Below are 24,727 nucleotides of genomic sequence, written 5' to 3'. Positions count from 1 at the left end.
AAAAAAGCATAAAATGAGTAGTTAAAAGATAAGGGAAAAAATTAAAAAGGAGAAAAAAGTACTAGAAAAAAAAATAAACAAAATAAATTACCAGAAAAAAAAAGCCAAAGATTAAAAAACAAAAGGAAAAAAAGTAGTAATACACTAGGTAAAACAAAGGGGGAGAATAAGTAAAAAAAATATGAAAAAATGAAAAGCTTGGGAAAAAAATATTTACAGAAGAGAAGGAAGAATAGGATATAAGAATCAAAAAACAATGTCAAAAGCTGATAAAGAAATAACAAAGAATGAAAAAGGAGAGGAAAGAAAAAAAACTACCCAAATAAAAAAAAGATAGAAAAAAGAAGGAAAACATAAAGCTATAACCCCTTAAAAAAATAAATTGACCATTAACAAGAGAAAAATCATCTCAAAGGGAACCGGCTCTCCTTTAGGAGGGAGCCGGCTCCCTTCCGAGAGCCATCTCACTCAACCTTTACGTTCACGAACGACACCTCACTCTCGGAGAATCTCCCCTCTCTCTCCACTGAAGCGACTTGTAATGTTTGCGTTGGTCTTCCTGGACATTTTCTGCAAACTTTGAAACAATCGCGCTGCTCTCTGGAGCCTTCCGAGGCGTTTCCCTTCTCTTTTCTCCCCTGCAAACGCGCTTTTCCACTCCGTGAATTTAGATAAGGCGCAACGGGAGGGCGAGACGATCCACCTTACGTTCTCACTACATCGTAAAGCGGATTTTTCCATGCAACAGGCGGCACGGATGGATCTTTGCAGGGGATTTAAGACCACTAAGGTAGGAATTGAAGTTATTTTATTTTGATTTGGGTTGGGAGAACTATAAGACGAATTCTGGAGGCGATTCGGGGTCAAGAATGACCAATATCGTCATTTTAGTTCCTCTATAATTTCCTTTATAAAATGTCATTAAAATTGCCATGTTTTAGAGTAAAGTAACTCTAATAATGCATACAAATCTTCTTCTTTTGTACTACACTCACGATATAACTTAAATTAGACTCAATTAAGGCCAATTATCTTATATCTTAATTATCCAAATATAAGGTACATACGCCCTCTCACATTTTGCAGGAAAACTTTGACTGCAACTCTTTAATTCACGATCTCTTTAAATAATAATCACTGTAGTTCATTGTACTCCATTCATATACTTCATTTTTAAATATATATTTAGATTGTGACTAAAAGGATCCTTAGCATCCGAAATCCCCAATTTTGGACCTGGAATACGTTTAATTTGGCCTGAAAATTATATATATATATATATATATATATATATATATATATATTATCCTTATATACATATACATACATACGTTTTTTTTAAATATTTTTAGAAATTATTTTTATATATATATCCATTTTTTTTAAAGTAATACATTTATTTATGAGCGATATTACTCTTTTATTTCTATTTTATTATTGTATAAATACTCATGTTTTTTTCATGTATTTTCAAACATTTAGGAGCAAACCAAGAAAGAAAGAAAGACTATTTATTTACTGACAAAAAATATTGTTATTCGTATAAAAATATTGTTACAATATTTGTATAATTCTGTTTTCATGTTTTACCAAATATTTTCAAAAACCTACAAAATAAATATTATCTATGTATTTATTTATTTGTTTATTTATCTATGAACAATCATACTGTTTTATTGATACACACACACACACACACACACACATATATATATATATATATATATCAATAATCGTATTAATTAATTCATCCAGTCGTTCACGTTTTTTTCATATTTTTCCAAATATTTTAGGATTTTACCCAGCAAAATGTATATTTTATTTGTGTATTTAGACATTTATGTATTTATGAATTATGTATTCACAAGAAGTACATTATAAATATATATTTATTATATATGTATTTATTACAATATATAGTGCATTATTTTCATATTTTTGCAAATATTTTAGGATTTTACCAAGCAAAATCAATTTTTATTTATGTATTTAGACATTTATTTATTATGTATTCACGAGAAGTACACACATATATATATATATATATATATATATATATATATATATATATATATTATATGTATTTTATTATATGTATTTTATTATAATATATATAGTGCATTATTTTCTTGTTTTCCCTGATATTTTTACCAACTTACTTTACAAAATATATAATTTTTGTATTTAATAATCATCGTATTCATGTCATTGTGTATTTCTATCGCGGTAATTATATTAAGTACATGATTTTTTAAAATATTTTTGGGTGGTCCTAAACTAAGGCAGGCGCGCGGGTTTGTGCTCATTTAATGTCCGTTTTTGTTTAATTAATGTCATTAGATGATAGTTTTAGTTTTGTCAGCGGTCACGCGTGGGTGGGAACTCGCTCGAGTGGGGAGGATGAAGAAAGTACAGCTCGGAGAAGGGAGATTGGGTGGGGTGGCGCCGAGAGCACCCATAGGTGCGCGTAACGGACGACTTGCGAAGCTGCACATTTGGTGCGCGCGTCTCGGAGCGCACAGCATCCTCAAATCGGTGCGATTCCACGCCGCGTGTCATTTGCTCATCAACCGCGATTCCACTCCGCGTGGATTTGCGATGGAGCGACGCACGGATCGATGACGCACGATATCGGTTCGGGGATAGTTCTCCAGAAGCGCTCCAGTTTGGTAAAGGCGGCCATTGCGCGCTGATGCAAAAGGACATTTTCTGGATTATTGGTCTTAAATCTCCCTTTTTTTTTGCTTGCTCATTCCGCTGAACTTGTTGATGGGGAAGGGATCCACGCGCGCGGATTTCCACGCTTGTGAGTTCCTTGCATTGTTTCTGATGTTGCTTTGTGTGAGTGAGAGGGGCTTCGGTTCGTATGACGTCATTTTTTGCAACAATTTGCTTCTTTGAATACATTTTTGAAGTTGTTTTATTGAACTTTCGTCGTGATTGTCATGTGGGGCGCCCCCTTGTGGAAGTCGCTGTCATTTTTGTCACCCGTCAAGCGTCTGGGGCCAAATGTTCCAAGCTTATTAGTGCAAAAGGGCACCCAGTTTGATATGCATTTCCTCCCAAAAATCATGGGTGTAACCCTCCCGTTTTTGGGGGTGCTCACCCCTAAAAAGACAGAATTCCTAAATTTATTTTCTTATGAAAGGACAGCATTAAATATGATTTAAAAATGCTAAATTCAAAATGTGAAGAAAGCAACATCCTATCACAACTACCGCCCATCTACCCACTCCTCTTTCGCTTAATTAGTGTCACTTGCGGCATAGCGGCAGAGTCTGCGGTGGCCCCGATGTAGTAAAGGTAATAATACTCTCACCATCATAGTAATAGTTGAATTGTAAAGCATGAAATAGAAAGTATTATTCTCTAATAAGTCCCATGCTTCCTCTTGTGTACAGGAAAAGGAAATAAGTATTTGAACACCCTATTTTGCTTATTATCCTACTTAGAAATCATGGTGAGGTCTGAAATTTTCATCTTAGGTGCATGTCCACTGTGAGAGAGATAAACTAACAAGAAAAATTCAATGCATGATTTTTTAACAATTTATTGTGGGATACAGCTGCAAATAAGTATTTGAACACCTGTTTATCATCTCGAATTTCAAGAATGAGAAAGAAAGAGAAATTGAAAGAAAGAGAGAAAAAAAGAGAGGAAAAAAAGAGAGAAAAAAAAGAAAAAAGAGAGAAAGGAAGAGAGAAAGAAAGAGAAAGAGAGAATTCAGTGTGTGCAAACCTGGTGAAAAACTGCAGGAAACGTTTGACCTCTGTAATAGCAAACAATAAGTTACTGTACCTAATATTAACATTCATTTTCTCAGGTATTTAAATCAGCTATATTACACAAATGAATCGTTAAAAAATCATGCATTGTGATTTCTGGATTTTTCTTTTTAGTTTAGCTCTCTCACAGTGGACATGCACATGAGAATTTCAGACCTCTCCATGATTTCTAAGTGGGTGAAATAGCAAAATTGCAGGTTGTTCAAATACTTATTTTTTTCACAATATGTGTGCATGTGTACTCTGTTAAAAATAAATGAGTAGCAACTGGGCTTGGCGTTGTAGTAATAGCGTCTTTGCTAACAACAAAGAGTAGTGTATCTTGTTATTGTTATGTTGTTACTATGTTATTACCAGGTTAATTTTTCACAGTAGGGTTAAGTAGTCTCTGTCAACCACCCAAAAGAAACAAATTATGAGCCTAAACCGTATTTCTAAACCCTAACTCTAACCCAACAGTATTTCGGAACTCTAAAACCGGTTTACAACCGTAACTTTCTGCCCAAACCCTCGTTCTTAGCCTTACACCAGATGCTATCTGTAACCCCAACACTATTTCAAACCGTAACCCTAGCGCTAAACCTCTTTTGGAACCCTACATTCAGTTTAGAACCCTAATATACAGTCAAAACGTAGTTCTTTGCCTTAATTCTACACCTAACTCTAGCTGAAATTGTTGCCCCAACTGCATCTCAGAACCCTAAATTAAGTTAAAAACCCCAACAAGAAGCCTACACCTTATTTTCTAACCCCCTGCCCCAATCCTGTTTTGAAACCATAAAAAAATTCTAAAACCCTTATCTAAACCTCAAACCCCAGCTCCTAACCAAACGCCTAACCTAAGAAACATCGCAACAATTCCTAGCAATTACATTCACTTTACCGAAAATGTTTCAAACCCAACTGTAGAGAAAATTGCTTCAGGTTAGACTTGTTTGGTCTAGAAACTAATTCAGTAGTTAGCGATTTGGCTAGTAGGTAGTGCTTCCCACACGAATTACTTCTAAACAGTGTCATGTGTTTAGCACTTATTAAGCAAGCAATACTCTCAACATATAGTATTTTTAGCTTTAAATTATCGATTTTGAAGTTCTTTGATATGGCTGACAATTGATATAGAATAGAATATACCTTTATTGTCATTGTTACAACATGGGATATATTGTGACAACGAAATTGGACATGTCACTCCAGGTCCACATTTTACAGTGAGCATAAGGAAAACAAAGAGATAAAGGAACAAAGAAGATGATCAGTCCAAAAGTAAAATAATATAGACACACGGAAAAATACTGCATTTGGTTTGATTCTAACAAACTATGATTTATTTACAGGAGAAGGAAAATTGATTCAAACAAAGAGGGTTAGGCGGAAGAAATCAAGCAAGTCAACCATACTGATCAATAATTCCAGTTTTAAGACTACTCATTTAAATAATTAGGAATTATTTCATGGTGTGTCATAATGATATTTATACTCAGCACCAATAACGTTTGTTGTGAAAGGCCAATTATTTTAGTAAGCATGCTAGTTTTGCTGAAGTTATCTGAATTAGTTAGCAGGCATGCCAATCGTGTAACGCACTTATACCGTACAATCTTATTCCCTCTGTTCTCTATTTTATTTTAAACTGCTCATGTAGAGGTTTTTGAGTTTTTCCTTGCCCTCATGTTGATTCCAGATCAGGGGATGGTGTCATAATAGTCTGAAAAAATAGTCTGTGAAGCTGTTTGAGACTCTTTGTAATTAAGGACTATACAAATAAAATGACTTGACTTAAATGGCTTAGATTTCATAGAAAAAGCCCCACCCCCCCTAAATGCGACTTATACTCCGGTGCGACTTATATGTTTTTTCCCTCTTAATTATGCATTTTTTTGGCCGGTGACCATCCCTTGCCTGACTGTTTTTGGGAGTAGGGTTTTGCTCCCCCATATGAAACAGATAGTCCTGGTTTCCATGTTTACCAATAGCAGAAGAAGCCTCCCGATCTCACTCAGATACAGCACCTTCATCATCTGGTTACCATTGTTTTTCAGTGTAAAGTGTTATCCCACTTTTCAGAGATGAGCCGGGCCTTTGCATTGATAGACAGCAACCTGTGATAATACTAATACTAGATCTTAAATTACTGGAACAGAAAGTATATATGTCGTGAAAAAGTTTGTCTTATAGGCGCCTACGAGAGTCCTTAGCTAGGTTTCATGTTAAGCCCCCCTCAATCAATACCAACAAAATCGATAATATCTGCTTTAACGGTGTTTTTAACGCGAAAAAATCAGGTACTGCAGCTCTCGACCACTCCAAGCATTCTAATCCAATCTTATATCCGGACCACTCCAATTATAAGTGCCATTATAACTCATAAACGGTCTGCATTTATAGAACAGAATAGAATAGAAAAGAATAGAATAGAGTATACCTTTATTGTCATTATTACAAAATGGGTTGAACACATTGTGACAACGAAATTGGACGTGGCACTCCAGGTTCACATTTAACAGTGAGGATAGAAGAAAACAAAGAAGATAAAGGAACAAAGAAGATAAGTTTATAATTTACACAATATATATATATATATATATATATATATATACAATAACTAAATATGAATAAAATAATGACTCACAACACGTGGTAAGCTTTCTCTCCTGGCTTTGATCTCTTTGATCTCCGGCAAAACGAACATCAAATGTGACAGAAACAAAATGAAAATGAATCCAAACAGCTTGCCAAAATCATTTTTGCCGTTCCGTGTATTCCGTTACTCCCCAAGCCTGCACAAAATTTTGTAATTTTATTCATATTTAGTCTCTTTTGTCTTTTATTAGCATATTTGGTATTGGAGTAATCCAAAAGTAATTGAAAGTAATCCAGTTAAAGTAACCCTACCCATTCCTGCCCATTCACACAAACCGATAGCGGCAAGGCAACTACCTAATTTCCAGGGGCCATACGGGTTCAGTGTCTGGCCCAAGGACACTTCCACATTTAGCCGGGAATCGAACCTGAAACCTCTCGTTCCTAAGACGAGCGCACTACCCCAGTTATATTCCAAGGCGACATTATTCAAATGATAATTTTGCTCAAAATAAATTCCAGACTGTCTTTCATCCCAAACACAGCACTGACCTCCCCGAAGTGTCCCGATCTGACAGAAAACCCCAGTTTATGCCGGAGCAGCACTTTTGACCGAGGAGCAGTCGGACCCAAACGCCTCCGGGCGTCATTTATTCACTCCGGGCACCTTATGAGAGAGTGAGACACTCTCTCACTCACACTTTATGCGACACAGGCACACCTCATGCATATTTAAACACCCCTTTTTCCTAAAAGGCGGCGTTGCACATTACTTGGCAGCCGCAGAGACATACCCACTTTAGCCGGACGCAAGATGCTCAGGAAAAAGCGTCAAAGAGACATAAAAAGGACCACATTTTAATGAGCAAGTATGGTTTAAAAATATCCGTGTCGAAGCCGTTTTAACTCGGGGGCCACAAGTTAGAAAATACATTTCTAGAGGGGCCGGATTAGGGAGTAAATGGCGTCCAAAGTGTGCCTTTGCTGGAGGGCTGGGGTTCTTCTAGGAGGCTCACGATTAAATCATGATGCAGGGATGTAAAATTTGATTATTCTTTTTTTCCCCAAGTATATTTTCCTTTACGAACATTGAATCTCCTATAGTGTTTATAAACTGTACAAAAAAACAAAACAAAAAAACAAATGTAATCCATTCCAACTACAGTTTATTTAACCCGGGGGAACTCGCGCAGACTGGAAATTGACAAAAACAACATGCAAACTCTAGTTTAGATAATTGGTTTAAGTCATCAAAACATTTAACATTTTCATACTTAATCCATTTCTAGAGGGTCCGGATTAGGGAGCGCTGGGGTTCTTCTAGGAGGCTCACAAATAAATTATGATGCAGGGATGTAAAATTTCATTATTTTTTTCTTATATTTTCCTTCACTAAGATTAAATCTCCTATAGTGTTTATACACTGTCCATTTCTAAGAAAAACAAAAAAACAGCAATTCAATCCATTCCAACTACAATTTATTTAACCCAGGGGAACTCACGCAGACTGGAAATTGACAAGAACAACATGCAAACTCTAGTTTAAATAATTGATTTAAGTCATAAAAACATTGAACATTTTCATACTAAGCAACTTTAAGGTCAATCAACACCGAATCCCTGGATAAAAAAGCAGACTGTATTATTAATCCAATTTTAATCCATTTCTAGAGGGTCCGGATTAGGGAGTAAATGGCGTCAAAAGTGTGTCTTTGCTGGAGGGTTGGGGTTCTTCTAGCAGGCTCACAATTAAATCATGATGCAGGGATGTAAAATTTGATTATTCTTTTCTTATATTTTCCTTTACTAAGATTAAATCTCGTATAGTGTTTATACACTGTACATTTCTAAAAATACAAAAAAACAGCAATTTCATTCATTCCAACTACAATTTATTTAGCCCTGGGGAACTCACACTGTCTGGAAACTGACAAAAACAACATGCAAACTCTGGTTTAAATAATTGATTTAAGTCATAAAAACATTTAACTTTTTCATACTAAGCAACTTTAAGGTCAATCAACACCGAATCCCTGGATAAAAAAGCAGACTGTATTATTAATCCAATTTTAATCCATTTCTAGAGGGTCCGGATTAGGGAGTAAATGGTGTCAAAAGTGTGTCTTTGCTGGAGGGCTGGGGTTCTTCTAGGAGGCTCAAATGTTTATACACTGTACATTTCTAAAAAAAACAAAAAAACTGCAATTTCATTCATTCCAACTACAATTTATTTAACCCGGGGGAACTCACTCAGACTGGAAATTGACAAAAACAACATGCAAACTCTGATTTAAATAATTGATTTAAGTCATAAAAACATTTAACATTTTCATACTAAGAAACTTCACACAGAATCCTTGGAAAAATAGCAGACTGTTAACTTTTAATTGCTATATAAAATGAACTTTTCCACTATATACCGCTCAACTTTTATCCAATTTGGACTGACACTACCCAAAACAGGTCAAAAACAGGCAAAAAAATGTAAATTAAAACGTGTCATTGTCATTCGTTTGACTCCAAATTTCCTGTTCAGAATCATTTATTCTGTTGTGGATTAAAATTAAGTCAACAGCCTTCGAGCTGACAGTAGCCTATTGTGTGTAGACATTTGCCGGCAGTCATGAGTCATGGGATAATGTTGTGTCAGGAATTTACAAGTTGTTGATTAAGCAAGCGGGGAAAACATCACGAGATCTTCTAAGCACAGTATAAATGTTTTTTGAACTATGAACATTGCTCGCTGAATAAATAGCGTTCCCTCTTTGCCATATCTCCTCTCTGTGTATATTTTGGAGCGACGCCCAACGCTGTCCCCTCCAAAATTTCTTGACTCTTTTACTCCTCGGTATTGCACTCTGAGACACGACACCACGTCTATTGACCCCTAAACAAACATATTCAATTGAAAAAAAGCGAGACCAAGGGAAAAACGTGTCTTGAAAGTAGCTTGCTTCTGATTGGTGAAGAGCCGGCTCCCGTCGATTGCTTCAAAGAGCCGGCTCATGGAGCCGTTACGTTTCCGAATGACACTTTAGTAGTATTCTGGCTTGTAAAATGAGTGAAAGGCTTTTTTCTAAATTTTTCCCTTTTTTTTCTCTTCCTTGTTTCTTTTTTCTAAGCTTTTCACTACTTTTTCATTTTGGTATTTTTTTTCTTTTTAGTTCTATTCCCCCCTTCTTTTAAGTCATTTTGTGCATAGTTTTACATAATATTTGGTCATGTTGGGATGAAAGAAGCAAAAACAACCCAAAGAGCCGTTTAGGACCCGAAAGAGCCGGTTCCTTTTAGTGAGCCCAGCCGAAGAAGCCGGTTCTCGAAAAACTCTACTGACTTTACTCAACTTTGTTCTACTTCGACCTTGACTTCAAAATACTGCTTTTAGAACACAGCGTCAGGGAAGCCCGTGTATTTTTACCTTCATGCTCTGTAACTTTGACTTAATTCGCTTCTTAATTAGCAATTTCGAACCCTGATTTTTGTGAGCTGGCTAGATTTTCTTGTGCGCTGCAGTGTGCAATTGCGCACACACGCAGCTTAGAGGGAACATTGCGGAAGATAGATTTTCTTGTGCACTGATAATGTGCAGCTTAGAGGGAACACTGCCTGTGACCCACTGAAAAGGGACCCGGGATCCACTTTTGGTCCCCGACCCACCAGTTGAGACACAGCTTTAGCAAAAATCCTCGGGATTTTTTTGTGAAAACGAAGCGGAATGGACAACCCCCACCCGGTAGGAAGGGTATTCTAACCGCCTGCACCATTCGCCACGCCTATGTTATAACATTGCACAAATTGACCTCCTTACCATTAGGGGGCAGAGTTTTTACCTTTCGCAACATGTTTATTCAGGAGGTTATTAACATGGCTTCAGACGTGAGTTCGGTCCTTATCTGTTTCATCTCCCATCGTCTTCCTGCCCTCCTCTCTGCCACCGCTTTTTTTTTTGAGGACCTGGCAGGAATACGAAACAGGAACGATGAAAGTGGAAGAGGCAGTGTTAGAAATTGCCCTTGAAAAGGTATCCAATGCATGAAATTAGATAGAAAATGGTGGGGATACGTCCCCCGTATCGGTAGTTTACCTACGTCATTTCAGTTTCGTTTCTGCTCAGGTTGTCCTTTTCGATCTCTTCTGAATAAACTTAGGGGAAAATATATCCCGTAAATTCCGGACTATAGAGCGCACCTGATTATAAGCCGCACCCACCACATTTTAAGAGGAAAACCGATTTTGTACATTTTTGTACATACACAAGCCGCACCTGTTTATAAGCCGCATGTGCCATCTTTAAACATGTAACACAAACACAAAATGAACCCAAACCCGACTTCAAGTCCCGCGATTGAAAATGTCCTTCATTAAGGTCCACAGTCCAAAAATCACAGCCGGCGAAATGAACGGAAAATGATACCGGTACTTAAGGTTTGATGCAGACCTGCAGAGTCCGGGTCCCGTTGAAAGTATTAAAAAAGTGTATATTTCCAAAGGTAAGGGTGGGAAAAATATATCAGATGAACATATTTACTCACGCAACTCCTTTTTCTTTAACCAACTTTTTACCCACTCTTCTTTGCTTGTCTGTCCCTCACCTTTAGCGGTCCCCACTTAAACTCGGCACCCCGCGTTTGTTCCGCCCCTCGTTTTTCGTTCACCCGCGAAACATATCAGAATAAGTGTCTAAAATAAATACATTACAAAAATATACAGTTGCAAATACATATTATACATGGGTTACACATATTTACAAAGAAGGACGGTACACCGAGAGAGTTTTCAAAGCTTTAATAATAATATTATAGCTTTGACAGCGCAGTTAATGGTAGCAACACTCGAGCGCCGCTAGCGGCCGTTAGAAAAATGACCGGATCACTGAATAAGCCGCAGGGTTGAAAGTTAGGGAAAAAAGTAGCGGCTTATAGTCCAGAATTTACGGTAATTCAGATTTAGATTCAGATATACTTTTTTGTCATTCTTGTACACGTGTATACAGAACGAAATGTCAATACATCTGACCCGCAGTTTCCTTGAATGCACAGATATAAATAAAATGTTGTATTGAGTTGGAGTATTGAAGTACTAATAATATACTAAATAATTATAGCTAGGAGTATTATACAGTAGTGCAAAGAGTGCAAGAGGAGCAGGTAACCAGATGTGCAAAATGGGCAGTCAGGTCGTAAATATATATCACTTCAAATTTAGGTAGATAGATAGATAGATAGATAGATAGATACTTTATTCATTATTTATTCATAAACGAGTCAACTAAGGTCGTAAGGATACTACTTCCTGTGGTGTGTTTTGGGGAGGTACAGCCTGGTGGGGCCCGTCTCTTGCCTGGTTGTTTTTAGTGGTGGAGGTTTGCTGCCCCACATAAAACAGATAGTACTGGTTTCCATGTTTACCAGTAGTAGGATAAACCTCCTGATCTCACTTTCCGATTTCGAAATGTTCGTTCAGTTTGGAAATTTCAGAATTTCGGTTCGTTTTGCAATTTGCATACTCGGCAGCCAATCAGAAGCCTGCATCGAAACACTTCCTGCTTCCGGACTTTCCCGAGCGTTATAAGGTCATTTCCCAAAGTAGACGCACAGAAAACACAAGAAAAATGGATACGTGGTGAGGAATCAAGCCAAAACCTCAGCCCCAGAAGAAAGATTCAAAAGAAGCTAACAAAATGTATGACGCTACAAAACGTAAACGTAGATTAAAAGCATCGTGGAAAGAGAAGTTCACGTGGCTCGTAGCAGACGACGCAACGCAAACATTGCATGAATGAAGATGAGTAAATACAGGTACATACTGATGGCAGATGGAAAACAGCAATGAATGTTATAACTAGATTTAGAATAAACCTAATTTTAACGTGTTTTTCTGTTATATATTCTGATTATCAATACTTAATACTTTGCAATAATGTTTTTTTTTTTTTTGCGATGAGTCGTCCTATTGTGTTTCAAGTTGCGAAAAATTGCAACTCTGAATAGTTGCCTGCTCTGGTGTCCAATTACTTTTTGTCATGAGTTTCAGACACTGCTAATAGATATTTCGTGAAAATGTTCACATTTTGTTCTATAAACACCTGTGAGAGATCTTAAGCTAGGTTTCATGTTAAGGCACCCTCAATCAATACCAACAAAATCGATATACATCAGCTTTCACTGTGTCCTAAACCTGGCCAAATCGGGTACTGCGGCTCTCGACCACCGACCACTCCAAGCAGCCGAATCCAATCTTATACCCGGACCAACACTTCGATGGATGCTTTTGTTTCTCATCCACACGTTTCAAAACCATCAAATTCAAATTAGGAAGCCCATAATAACTTTGGTATACAATTAAAAGGTGTGAAGAACATTTAGATGCCAAGAGCTTTAAAAAAGAAGAGAGGTTTGGGGGCCCAAGAGAATGTGAATGGGCGAGAAGTCAGCGGGTGAGGAAGCAGCCAATTATCCAGAAGAACTCTTGGCATCCAGCTTCTCTTCTCCCATTAGGAAACATACTCGAACCGTGTTAAGGGCCACACTAAAGAACTAGCTAGCGAAACACTTTTTTTCCTAAAAGTAAGCGGGCATGTGTAGCAGAATCCGGCTAAGCGGCTGCTTAGGTTTCTGCAACCACTAGGGGGCCCCCAAGAGTGGTTAGACTAAATACTACACAATAATCAGGGTTGGGTAGGGTTACTTTAACTGGATTACTTTCAATTACTTTCGGATGACTCCAAAACCAAATATGCTCATAAAAGACAAAAGAAACTAAATAAGAATAAAATGATGACTTACAACACGTGGTAAGCTTTCTCTCCTGGCTTTGATCTCTTTGATCTCCGGGGAAACTAACATAAAATGCGACACAAACAAAATGAAAAGAAATCCAAACATCATTTTTGCCGTTCCATGTACTCCGTTACTCCCCAAGCCTGCACAAAATTGAGTCATTTTATTCATATTTAGTTTCTTTTGTCTTTTATGAGCATATTTGGTATTGGAGTAATCCAAAAGTAATTGAAAGTAATCCAGTTAAAGTAACCCTACTCAATCCTGACAATAATTACAAAAGTAAATATCAAATATAGTGCTTAAAAACAGAAACCTCATAGATATTTTTCCTTTTATTCTGAAAATTAAAAAAATGTATTACTACAAAAATACTACTACAGTAATACTATATTACAAAATACTGCTACAGACTGATTTACTCCAAAAATACTACAGTAAGACAACTACAGTGTTTTTACCAAAAAATTCTACAAAAATACTACTAAACTACTGCTTTGGAAATACATTAATTAAACTCAGGGTTGTGTAGGGTTACTTTAACTGGATTACTTTCAATTACTTTTGGTTTCTGTCGCATTTTATGTTCGTTTTGCCGGAGATCAAAGAGATCAAAGCCAGGAGAGAAAGCTTACCGCGTGTTGTGAGTCATCATTTGATTCCTATTTAGTTTCTTTTGTCTTTTATTAGCATATTTGGTATTGGAGTCATCCAAAAGTCATTGAAAGCAATCAAGTTAAAGTAACCCTACCCAACCCTGATTATATATAACACTATAATATAAAAAAAACTACGAGAGTAATATTACTACAAAAAAACGACAAGAGGTTTACAACAGAAATACTGCAAATTTCACCTAAAGCGATACTACAAAATTATAGAAATTCTCCTTGTGGAAATTTGGAGGCCTGCCTCACTGAGATATAACAATGGATCCCACTTATTTTCTTGCTTCCTGTAGCATTGTTTAGGTGATCTATTTTTCTCTCACCAAGGCCTGTGCCGTTTTGGCCTATTTTCCGTACAGGTACCACAAAATAAGGGACACGAACTACTAAAGCGTCAAAGTTGTTCAAAGTGAGTCAGCGAAACTGTTAAATAAATGAAACGAGGCAATTGTCCCCGGTAAAAGATCCAGTAGAGCAGACGACGTATCAGGGCAGACTGTGGAGCCGTTTGAGACTTTTTGCAATTAAGGGCTATACAAGTACCGTACATTCCGGACTATAGAGCGCACCTGATTATAAGCCGAACCCACCATATTTTAAGAGGATAACCGCTTTTGTACTTACAAAGCTGCACCTGTATATAAGCCGCATGCACCCACGTTAAAACATGTGACACAATCACAAAATCAACCCAAACCCGACTTTGTGTCCCGCGATTGTAACTGAATATAAAGTACACAGTCCAAATTGTCCCTAGGTGTAAATGAGCGAGTGAGTTGTCTGTCCCCGTGTGCCCTGCGATTGGCTGGCAACCGGTTCAGGGTGTCCCCTGCTCACTGCCCGATGGTTGCTAGGATGGGCTCCAGCACCCCCGCGACCCTACTGAGGATAAGGAGTAGAGCTAATGAGATGAGATGAGATTTTTACAAAGCTTTTGATTCATCCCCGTGCTCTGCTTCTCATTTTCTCTCAGACTGCCACCCAGGAAGGGCACAATGACTGACAGGCAGGCTATCTGACGGGACCTGTCACACATTGTCTTATCAACACGTCAAAGGGCCATCTCTTTACCGCCTCCACTTCAATCCTCGTCTCAATGGGACCCAAGAGCGAGGAAAATAAATAGAAAAAAACCCGCCTTTAAACCACCTAAAAGGCATGTCTCCCATTTCTCGCTGAATGAATCGCCGTTGAAGTCCAAGAGGGGGGACTCCTAGTTGAGAAATCTTCACGAGGAGATCGGAGTCCGGGTCCAGGGAGCAGAACGAGGGTCGGCCATGCGTTTCTACCTGACGTTGGCGCTGCAGGCGTGGTGGACGGGCGTCTGCCAGGCCGCCATGCAACACTACCCGGCAGCTTGGGGCCACTACGACGTTTGCAAATCACAGATTTACTCTGATGAAGGACTAACCTGGGACTACATGGCCTGCCAGCCCGAAGCGGCCGACATGACCCAGTACCTGAAGGTCACGCTGGACCCGCCCAATATCACCTGCGGGAACCCTCCGGAGACCTACTGCGCACTGGTGAGTTCAGCTTTAATGGCATTTAAAAAGACGATTCATTGCATTGTTGATTGATTGTGTTCCACACTCCAAAGCTCAATTCAGTAGACACACATAAGGGAGAGAAGACATCAATGGTTTTTGAACATGCAAGAAGGACAGGGAAAGATAAGTTATTTCTATCCCTATTCTGAGGCCCAACCCTGACCATCTTCCTTTTGGTAAATCGTTCAGGTCACAAAAGCAGATCAGCACTAAAGGGTGTGGAGATCCAAGAACAGCCACATGATTGGCCGAAACGACAATGATGTAATTGTCAAAACAACCAACAAGGCAATAATAGTCAAAAGAAGGAACTGGCATTCTATGACTTCTCTTTTGCTGGTGTCCGATATTAAAAACAGAATAAACTTATCAGTAAAGTAACACAATTTTTGAGTTTTTTGGGGGTTTTTGTTCTACATTCCTTGCAATCTTAAAATGTATTGATGCCTTCTCTCCTTATTTTAAATGGTTACTAAACTATAAATGTATCGGAGGGTCTCATTGGTGCAGTAAATCTGATGAATACCGAGGACGAAAGGACATTCCGATGTCTTGCCGCATGTTCTTTTCGAACTTTGAAAAAATAGAGGTGGAGAGAAGCAATGCAGTTCAGGACATTTAATTCAAAGTTAAAAAAAAAAAGAAAAAGGCGTGGATTGAACAAAACGGAAAACGAAACTCTAACAAGCTCTCCTGGGAACTCACATACAAGATTAAAGAAAGGATCCCACAGCTGGATTTTGAAGGTTGTTTGATAGGATAAGGCTGACGCATCGGCGGACCTTTGCTAGGAATGTACTGATATGAAAGGATGCATCAGGTAAATACTTAATTAGAATATGTGGATGAACATAAGTACATTTATAATGACTAAATGGGTAATTTTATTATTGATGTAATGCTGTGATGATTAGATTATAAACTTAAAACTGCTGGAGAACTATCTACCTACCTACCTATCTACCTACCTACCTACCTACCTACCTACTTTGGTCATATCCCTTAAGAGGGGTAACCGACAGCAAGACAAACACATACAATACCAAAGAAAAGAAAAGAAAAAGAAAATCCAAAGAAAATAAAAAAGGGTAAAAATAGCAAACACATTCTTCTGTTCAACAGCAGGGCCCGACAGCTTTCGCTGGTTTACCCCTGCCGCATCATACGGGTGCCCTGCCCATCCCTTAGAACGTGTCGAAACATCCCACTATCCTTTCACAACACCTCTCCACTCATTCCTATCACCAACAGAGATAAGGCTGACGCATCGGAAGACCTTTGCTGAGAGGGTACTGATATGAAAGGATGCATTAGGTATATATTTAATTCGAATATGTGGATGAATATAAGTACATTTATAATGACTATATGAGTAATTATGAGTTGTTATTGATGTAATGCTGTGATGATTAAATAATAAACTTAATACCACTGGGGAAACTCTATCCCTCCATCACTCTATCTCTCTATCTCTCTATCTCTATCTACCTGCCTATTTCTACCTACCTACCTACCTACCTTAGTCATGTCCCTCAAGAGGGGTGACTGACAGCAAGACAAACACATACAATAACAAAGAAAATAAAATAAAAAAAGAATGAAAAAGGGTAAAAGGGAAGACCTTTTCTGGGAGGGTACTGATATGAAAGGATGCATCAGGTAACTACTTTATTCGAATATGTGGATGAACATAAGTGCATTATCATGACTAAATGAGTAATTATGAGTTATTATTGATGCAATGCTGTGATGATTAAATTATTATCTTAATATATATATGGATATATTTTCATAATCTATCAAGCAATGCTAGGTTGTTTATATTTAAAGACCACTTTGGTGCATTTGCAAACCAACCAGCAATCCCAAAAAACAGAAAACCCCTTCAGGGGCTCGAAATGAACCAATCCATATCAGATCGCTAAAAGATAAATCGATTTTAGATTCCCTAAGAACAAGGCCACGACTTTTTGGATAAATACCCAAACATTCCCAGCCGAGACGACGGTTTATAAATAGAGCCGAGTCGCCGTCAGCAAAACAGAGAAGCGGATTAACAAAACGTGGCGAGAAGACGATCGGGAGAGATGGGAGGAGACGAGGACGCCTAGGAACCCGGGACCCCGAGGACCACGTGCGGAGTTAATATCGTCTCGTAGGGCCATCCAGGAGACGCGCGGATGTGAATAATTCAACGCGTAGAGCCTGTCTTTTATTCATGATGCACATTATTCTGTTGGACATATTTTAGGAAACAGACAGGACTCCCACGTGTATTTTTGAAGAATTTGCAAGTCCCCTTTTCGCAAAATGGGACCTTAATGTGGGACATTGGGGGTGTGGTATCGTCTGCAAACATGGATTTAGCAATTCATTTAGGATTACTTTTGATTTAGGTTCAATTTTTTTAGCGCCGGACTTTCTAAAACAGTGGTCCACAACCGTTTCTGTACCATTAACTTACTAGTGTCAAACAGGCGGCCCCGGGGCCAAGTCAGGCCAGCTAAGGGATTGAATCCGGCCCGCAAGGCTACTCTCTGTCTCTCTCTGTCTCTCTCTCTCTCTCTTTCTCTCTCTCTTTCTCTTTCTCTTTCTCTTTCTATTTCCCTCTCTCTCTCTCTCTCTCTCTCTCTCTCTCTCTCTCTCTCTCTCTCTCTCTCTCTGTGTCTTTTAACCTCTTTTGCTTCCTTTTTTCCTTTTCTCCCTTTTCTCTTTCTCTCTTCCTACCCTTCGTGCTTTTTTTTCTCTTTTCTCTCCTTCTGTCTTTCCATTTCTCTTTGGATTTCTTTCTTCCTCTCCCTTTCTTTTCCCCCTCTCTCACGACTTTTTATCTTTTGTTTCTCACGCTTTCTCCCTCTCTCTTTTTTTCTTTCTTTGTCCCGCCCTCTCTCCTTTTCCCTCCCTCTTTCTCTTATTTCTTTATCCCTCTTTTTCTTTCTCTTTAATCCACTAGTCCGGCCCCCGACCGAATGTTTGTTCTATCGTGTGGCCCCCGAGTTCAAATGAGTTTGACAACCCTGCACTAACTGGTGAATATTCTCGTAGCCTAGCTCAGTAATAACAGTAATAACTCAAAAATGCCGCAGGCAAAAATACTACGGGAATCAAACCCGGGACTCAGCGGTGAGAACGCCAAAACCTAACCACTAGTCCACCACTCATACAGATGACCTAAGAAAAGGGATTCCATTGTATCTCATCATCACACTATTTTTTCTCATGGCTCCATAGTGTACAACGTTGTTGTGTCTGAACTATTTCCCATAATGCCCCATTATAACGTTGTACAATATGGCCCCGGGGTGAAAATATTGTGATGATGAGATACATTGTGATGCGGTTTCCTGTGTCCTCAACATTCTATGTGGTTAAGGGGCCGGGGTTTGGCGATATCGCTACTGCGATCCGGGTCAGATTATGTTTTATGCGGTCAACGATATTTGGTGACTCATTACTCAAATACGGTATCAATAAATAAATAATCAAAATGCATTGGTACAAATACTCATAAGTTGAGAAATTCATTTATTTTGTGTGCTTTATAGCACACGTACAAATAATTTGTACAAATACTCACAAGTCGAGAAATTCTAATTTATTTTCTATTACATAAGCCTCACCTAAAGCGAACTGACATATCTGTCTGCCATCTTGCTGCTACAATTACCCAAAATCCCCCAAAAGGCTGTGCGAAAAAATAGAAACACAGTGGTGCATTTTGGTCACTTTAGGTGTCTGTAGTGTATTTTTCCTTCTGCTTTATAGCACTCGTACAAATACTTTGTACAAATACTCAAGTCGAGAAATGATCATCAATTTTGTGTAACATGAGCCTCACCTAAAGCTGACATAACTGTCCGCCATCATCAGCTGAACTGCACTCTACAGTGACATCTAGTGGTCAAATAATACACTCTTAAAGAATGCTTGAGAAATATGGTAGCGATAATAAGAATAACATAAAAAATGTATGCATTTTATACGTCAAACATTAAAAAATATGTATATTTTCTTTTTTCACTTATTTTTATTTATAATTGAGTTAAACAAACTGAAATAATGACGTGTCTGTCGGGTCTAAAACGACCACTTACGTGTGGGAGAGCTAAAAAAAATATTGAATAATCGTAGAAGGAAATTCAGGCAAAGACTTTTTGAGTTTTCTACACAGCTGCAGTTGGAGAAGGTAGCTTTCGTCTCGCCGGCCGCGCTTCTTCTGAAAACCTTTCCCCTCTGCGCTGTGTTTTATTGAAGTCACAAGGGTGGAATAGACGCAAAGAGAAGAAAACTCCCTCTGACCATCCCCCTGGGACAGTACCAACACTTTTAAACAAAGACAGGAAAACTCGAAGACCCCAAAAGGGGCCAACTGATTAGAAATTCACACTTTTGAGCAAATACGTTTAAGCCTACTTTACAGCGTCGTATCGAGAAAGACATCACATTCTCTGTTTTCGCCCGGTCGATCCGTAGTCCTTTAAATCAAAAGCTCGGAGCTGCTTTATTTCCTGTTCCCGAAATGAAACCCGATACAATTATGATCATTGCCAGTCGAACTGATAAAGGCTTATCCAATTAGAACGCTGCAGTCATCCGGTTGTCCCTGCGTCGACCGGCAGTGTGATAAGAGAAGCTTCAGTTCAAAACATTGAAAAAATGAAGTGGGCAGCTCATGTCTACTTCATTCTCAATTCCAGTTCAACAACAGAATATTTAGAGCAGGGGTGTCCAAAAGGCGGCCCGCGGACCGGATCGGGCCGCTAAGGGATTGAATACGGCCCGCGAGATAACGCAAAGGGAAGCGTAAGAGAAAAACGAGCTGCAGGTTGAAATATGTTCACTTGATGTTGCCAAAGCCAGGTGTCTTACAATGACGCTGTAGTTGTTTTTCTTTCTCTCTCTCGCTCTGTCTGTCTCTCTCACTCTGTCTCTCTCTTTCTTTCTTTTTCTCTCTCTCTATCTCTTTCTCACTTCTCTCTCTCTCTCTCTCTCTCTCTCACTCACTCTTTCTTGCTTCTCTCTCTCTCTCTCTCTCTTTCTTTCTTTCTTTCGTTCTTCCTTTCTTTCTTTCCCTATCTCTATCTCTCTCACTTTTCTCTGTATCTCACTCTTTGCTTTTTGATCCCTCTCTCTTGCTTTCCTCTTACTCTCTCTCTCTCGTTTGCTTTTCACTCTCTCTCTCTCTCTTTCTCTTTCTCGCTTTTTGCTTGCTTTCCGCTTCCTCTCTCTCTCTCTTTTCTCTCTTTCTCTGTCTTTCTCTCACATTTTCTCTCTCCCTCTCCCTCTCTTTCTTTTGATTTTTGCTCTCTCTCACCCTGTTCCCTCTCTATCTCTCGCTCTCGCTTGCTTTTCACCTGTTCTCGCTCTCACTTTTCACCTCTTTCTCTCCTTTCTTGTCACTTTCTCTCTTTCTCTCTCACTTGCTTTTAGCTTTCTCCCTCTCACTTTTCTTTCTCTCTCTCTCTCTCGATCTGGATTTATGCTCTCTCCCTTGCTTTCGCTTTTTATCTTTCTCTCGCTTCTCTCTCTCTCTTTCGCTCTTTGCTCTCTCTCGCACTTTTCCCTCTCTATCTCTTGCTCTCACTTTTTTCTCTCTCTCTCTGTCTCTCTCTGTCTCTCTCTCTCTCATTCCCCTTTTCTCTTTCTCTCCAATCTACTAGTCCAGCCCCTGAGAAAATGTTTGTCCTATCGTGTGGCCCCTGTTTGACACCCCTGACTTAGAGAGCTTCATGACAATCATCCTGGAAGGGGGATGACCTCATGTAAGGCCACTTCTCAAGGTTTCTTACTTTCCTCATGTTGAGGTTTTTCAGTTTTTCCTTGCCCGCATGTTGGTTTAAGATCAGGGGATGGCGTCATTGTAACTTGAGACATTTTCTGATCGAGGGCTATACAAAAAAACAGGACTTGACAATCACAAATAGAGAGTGACAGAATTTTATCAGCAGGCTGAGACATTTTAATTCCCATCAATGCTGGAGGTAGGGGAGCAGCCGAGGGGCATTGCTGTTTAGATGATTGTTGTTATATCTGGAGAAGGCCTTCATCCCTGGGTCACGGCTAGAGGAAGGCTGCAGATGAAACTCCCCTCGCGCCCAGGTGAATACATACATCCAGTTTTTACCTGGTTGCCGCCGGCGACCTTACAAATAGCAATAAAATGCTAATCGTTTAACCCCGCGAAACATGCTAGCCGTTACACAGGCGATATTGTGGCTTCGAGTTAGAAGCCTGGATTTTGTTAGGTCTGACTGATTTAAAGTCAATGTATCTTTTTTTTCATCAGTGGAGAGGTGTATTAAAAAAAAAAGAAAATAGAATACCGTATCTAATGCTCATTAAGTAGATCGTGATCTACCGGTGGATCGCCGTTGAAGTACAAGTAGATCAGGGGTGTCAAACTCATTTCAACTCGGGGGCCACACGATAGAACAAACATTCCGTCGGGGGCTGGACTAGTAGATTAAAGAGAAAGAAAAAGAGAGATAAAGAAATAAGAGGAAGAGGGAGGGAAAGGGAGAGAGGGTGGGACAAAGAAAGAAAAAGAGAGAGAGGGAGAGAGCGTGAGGAACAAAAGATAAAATGTGGTGAGGGAGGTGGAAGAGAAAGGGAGAGACAGAAAGAAATCCAAAGAGAAATAGAAAGACAGAAGGAGAGGAGAAGAAGAGGGAAAGAGAAAAGAGAGAAAAAGAAAAATTGAAGTTAGAGCAAAAGAGGTTAAAGGACACAGAGAGAGAGAAAGAGACAAAAAGCAACAAAGGAAGAGAAAAAGAGAGACACAGAGAGGCACCTGACTTTGGCAACATCAAGTTGACATATTTCAACCTGCAGCTTGTTTTTCTCTTGCGCTTCTCTGGGTGTTGTCTCGCGGGCCGAATTCAATCCCTTAGCGGGCCTGATTTGGCCCGCGGGCCGCCTGTTTGGCACCTGTGAAGTAGATGATGAGAAGGTTTATTCAGTGTATAGTATTTGTTGGGATATGCTGCCATATCGTGGTCAAATAAGTCTATCTATCTATCTATCTATCTATCTATCTATCTATCTATCTATCTATCTATCTATCTATCTATCTATCTATCTATCTATCTATCTATCTATCTATCTATCTATCTATCTATCTATCTATCTATCTATCTATCTATCTATCTATCTATCTATGGAACTACCTACCTAATTACTTACCTACCTACCTACAAACCTACCCACGTATGAAACTACCTACCCGCCTGCCTACCTACGAACCTACCCACATATGAAACTACCTACCTACCTACCTACCTACCTACCTACCTACCTACGTTTGAAACTACCTACCTTATTACCCACCTATCTACCTACCTACATATGGAACTACCTACCTAATTACCTACCTACCTACATATGAAACTACCTACCTAATTACTTGCCTACATACCTACCGACCGACCTACCTACCTACCTACAAACCTACCCACATATGAAACTACCTGCCTGCCTGCCTACCTACCTACCTACGAACCTACCCACATATGAAACTACCTACCTACCCACCAACCTACCTACCTACGTTTGAAACTACCTACCTAATTACCTACCTACATATGGAACTACCTACCTAATTACTTGCCTACCTACCTACCTACCTGCCTGCCTACCTACCTACAAACCTACCCACATATGAAACTACCTACCTACCCACCCACCTACCTACCTACATATGAAACCACCTACCTTATTACCTACCTACCTACTTACCTACCTGTAAAATAAAAGCCTATAGCAGAACATATACCTACCTACCTACCTACCTACAAACCTACCCACATATGAAACTACCTACCCACCTACCTACGTACCTGCCTGCCTGCCTACCTACCTGTAATTATTACCCAACACTTATATGGGTAGGAATTTGTCTCAAAAACAAAACATTCATGATTTACACCAGATCTAAAAATCGTGCGTCTTCATATATCTAGACACTAGTTTAAAAATTGCACGTGTAAATCGCAGATACACAGTATTTGACTGCAAAATACATAATTTACTCTGGTCTTGGTCTTTGGGGCGGCAGTAGCTCAGGAGGTAGAGCGCTCGTCTTGGGATCAAGGGATCCCAGTTCGAATCCCGGCTCGTCCGTGTTACATGTCGAAGTGTCCTTGGGTAAGACACTGAACCCCTAATACCCCTAATAAGCAGGTTAGCGCCTTACATGGCTGCAAGGCCGCAATTGGGAAATGTGGAGCACATTGTAAAGCGCTTTGGGAAGTCATTGACTTGAAAAGCGCTATATAAATGCAGATCATTTCATTTTCATTTACCTACCTACCTACCTACGAACCTACCCACATATGAAACTACCTACCCACCAACCTACATACCTACCTACATACCTACGTTTGAAACTACCTACCTAATTACCTACCTACCTACCTACATATGAAACTATCTACCTACCTACCCACCTACCTACCTACCTACATATGAAACCACCTACCTTATTACCTACCTACCTACTTACCTACCTGTAAAATAAAAGCCTATAGCAGAACATATACCTACCTACCTACCTACCTACAAACCTACCCACATATGAAACTACCTACCCACCTACCTACGTACCTGCCTGCCTGCCTACCTACGAACCTACCCACATATGAAACTACCTACCCACCAACCTACCTACCAACCTACATACCTACGTTTGAAACTACCTACCTAATTACCTACCTACCTACCTACATATGAAACTATCTACCTACCTACCCACCTACCTACCTACCTACATATGAAACCACCTACCTTATTACCTACCTACCTACTTACCTACCTGTAAAATAAAAGCCTATAGCAGAACATATACCTACCTACCTACCTACCTACCTACAAACCTACCCACATATGAAACTACCTACCCACCTACCTACGTACCTGCCTGCCTGCCTACCTACGAACCTACCCACATATGAAACTACCTACCCACCAACCTACATACCTACCTACATACCTACGTTTGAAACTACCTACCTAATTACCTACCTACCTACCTACATATGAAACTATCTACCTACCTACCCACCTACCTACCTACCTACATATGAAACCACCTACCTTATTACCTACCTACCTACTTACCTACCTGTAAAATAAAAGCCTATAGCAGAACATCTACCTACCTACCTACCTACCTACCTACCTACCTACCTACCTACCTACCTACCTACCTACCTACCTACCCTAATTACAAGAAGTCCTAACTCTTTTGAATGTGTGTTCAGAGAAGTTGAATTGATTCAGAAATGTTGTCTTGATACCTAGTGTGGAGTGCATTCCAAAGTGTTTTGGGACGTCTTGGATAAAGTGCTATAGAAATCCAGTCCTTTTAC

General features: G+C 39.3%; 1 protein-coding gene across 9 annotated transcripts in view; it reads left to right on the top strand.

Moving 5' to 3' along the window:
- Positions 1 to 533: 533 nt before the first annotated feature.
- ntng1a (netrin g1a) overlaps positions 534 to 24,727 on the top strand; it is a 208,286-nt gene continuing 184,092 nt past the window's right edge. For 8 of the 9 annotated variants that reach the window (XM_088322316.1, XM_088322312.1, XM_088322319.1 and 5 more), the window contains exons 1-2: positions 534 to 790; positions 14,786 to 15,338. In XM_088322316.1, coding sequence (XP_088178442.1) covers positions 15,090 to 15,338 — 249 coding nt within the window. In that variant the 5' untranslated portion in view covers positions 534 to 790; positions 14,786 to 15,089. Of the gene's footprint in view, positions 791 to 2,451; positions 2,807 to 14,785; positions 15,339 to 24,727 lie in introns of those variants that run through there. The other variant, XM_088322313.1, reaches the window with a different exon arrangement.

The sequence above is a fragment of the Urocampus carinirostris genome, chromosome 18 (genome assembly GCF_059441175.1).
Source record: "Urocampus carinirostris isolate Australia breed hairy pipefish chromosome 18, RoL_Ucar_1.0, whole genome shotgun sequence".
NCBI lineage: Eukaryota > Metazoa > Chordata > Actinopteri > Syngnathiformes > Syngnathidae > Urocampus > Urocampus carinirostris.
This window is presented reverse-complemented; position numbering and strand designations above follow the sequence as displayed.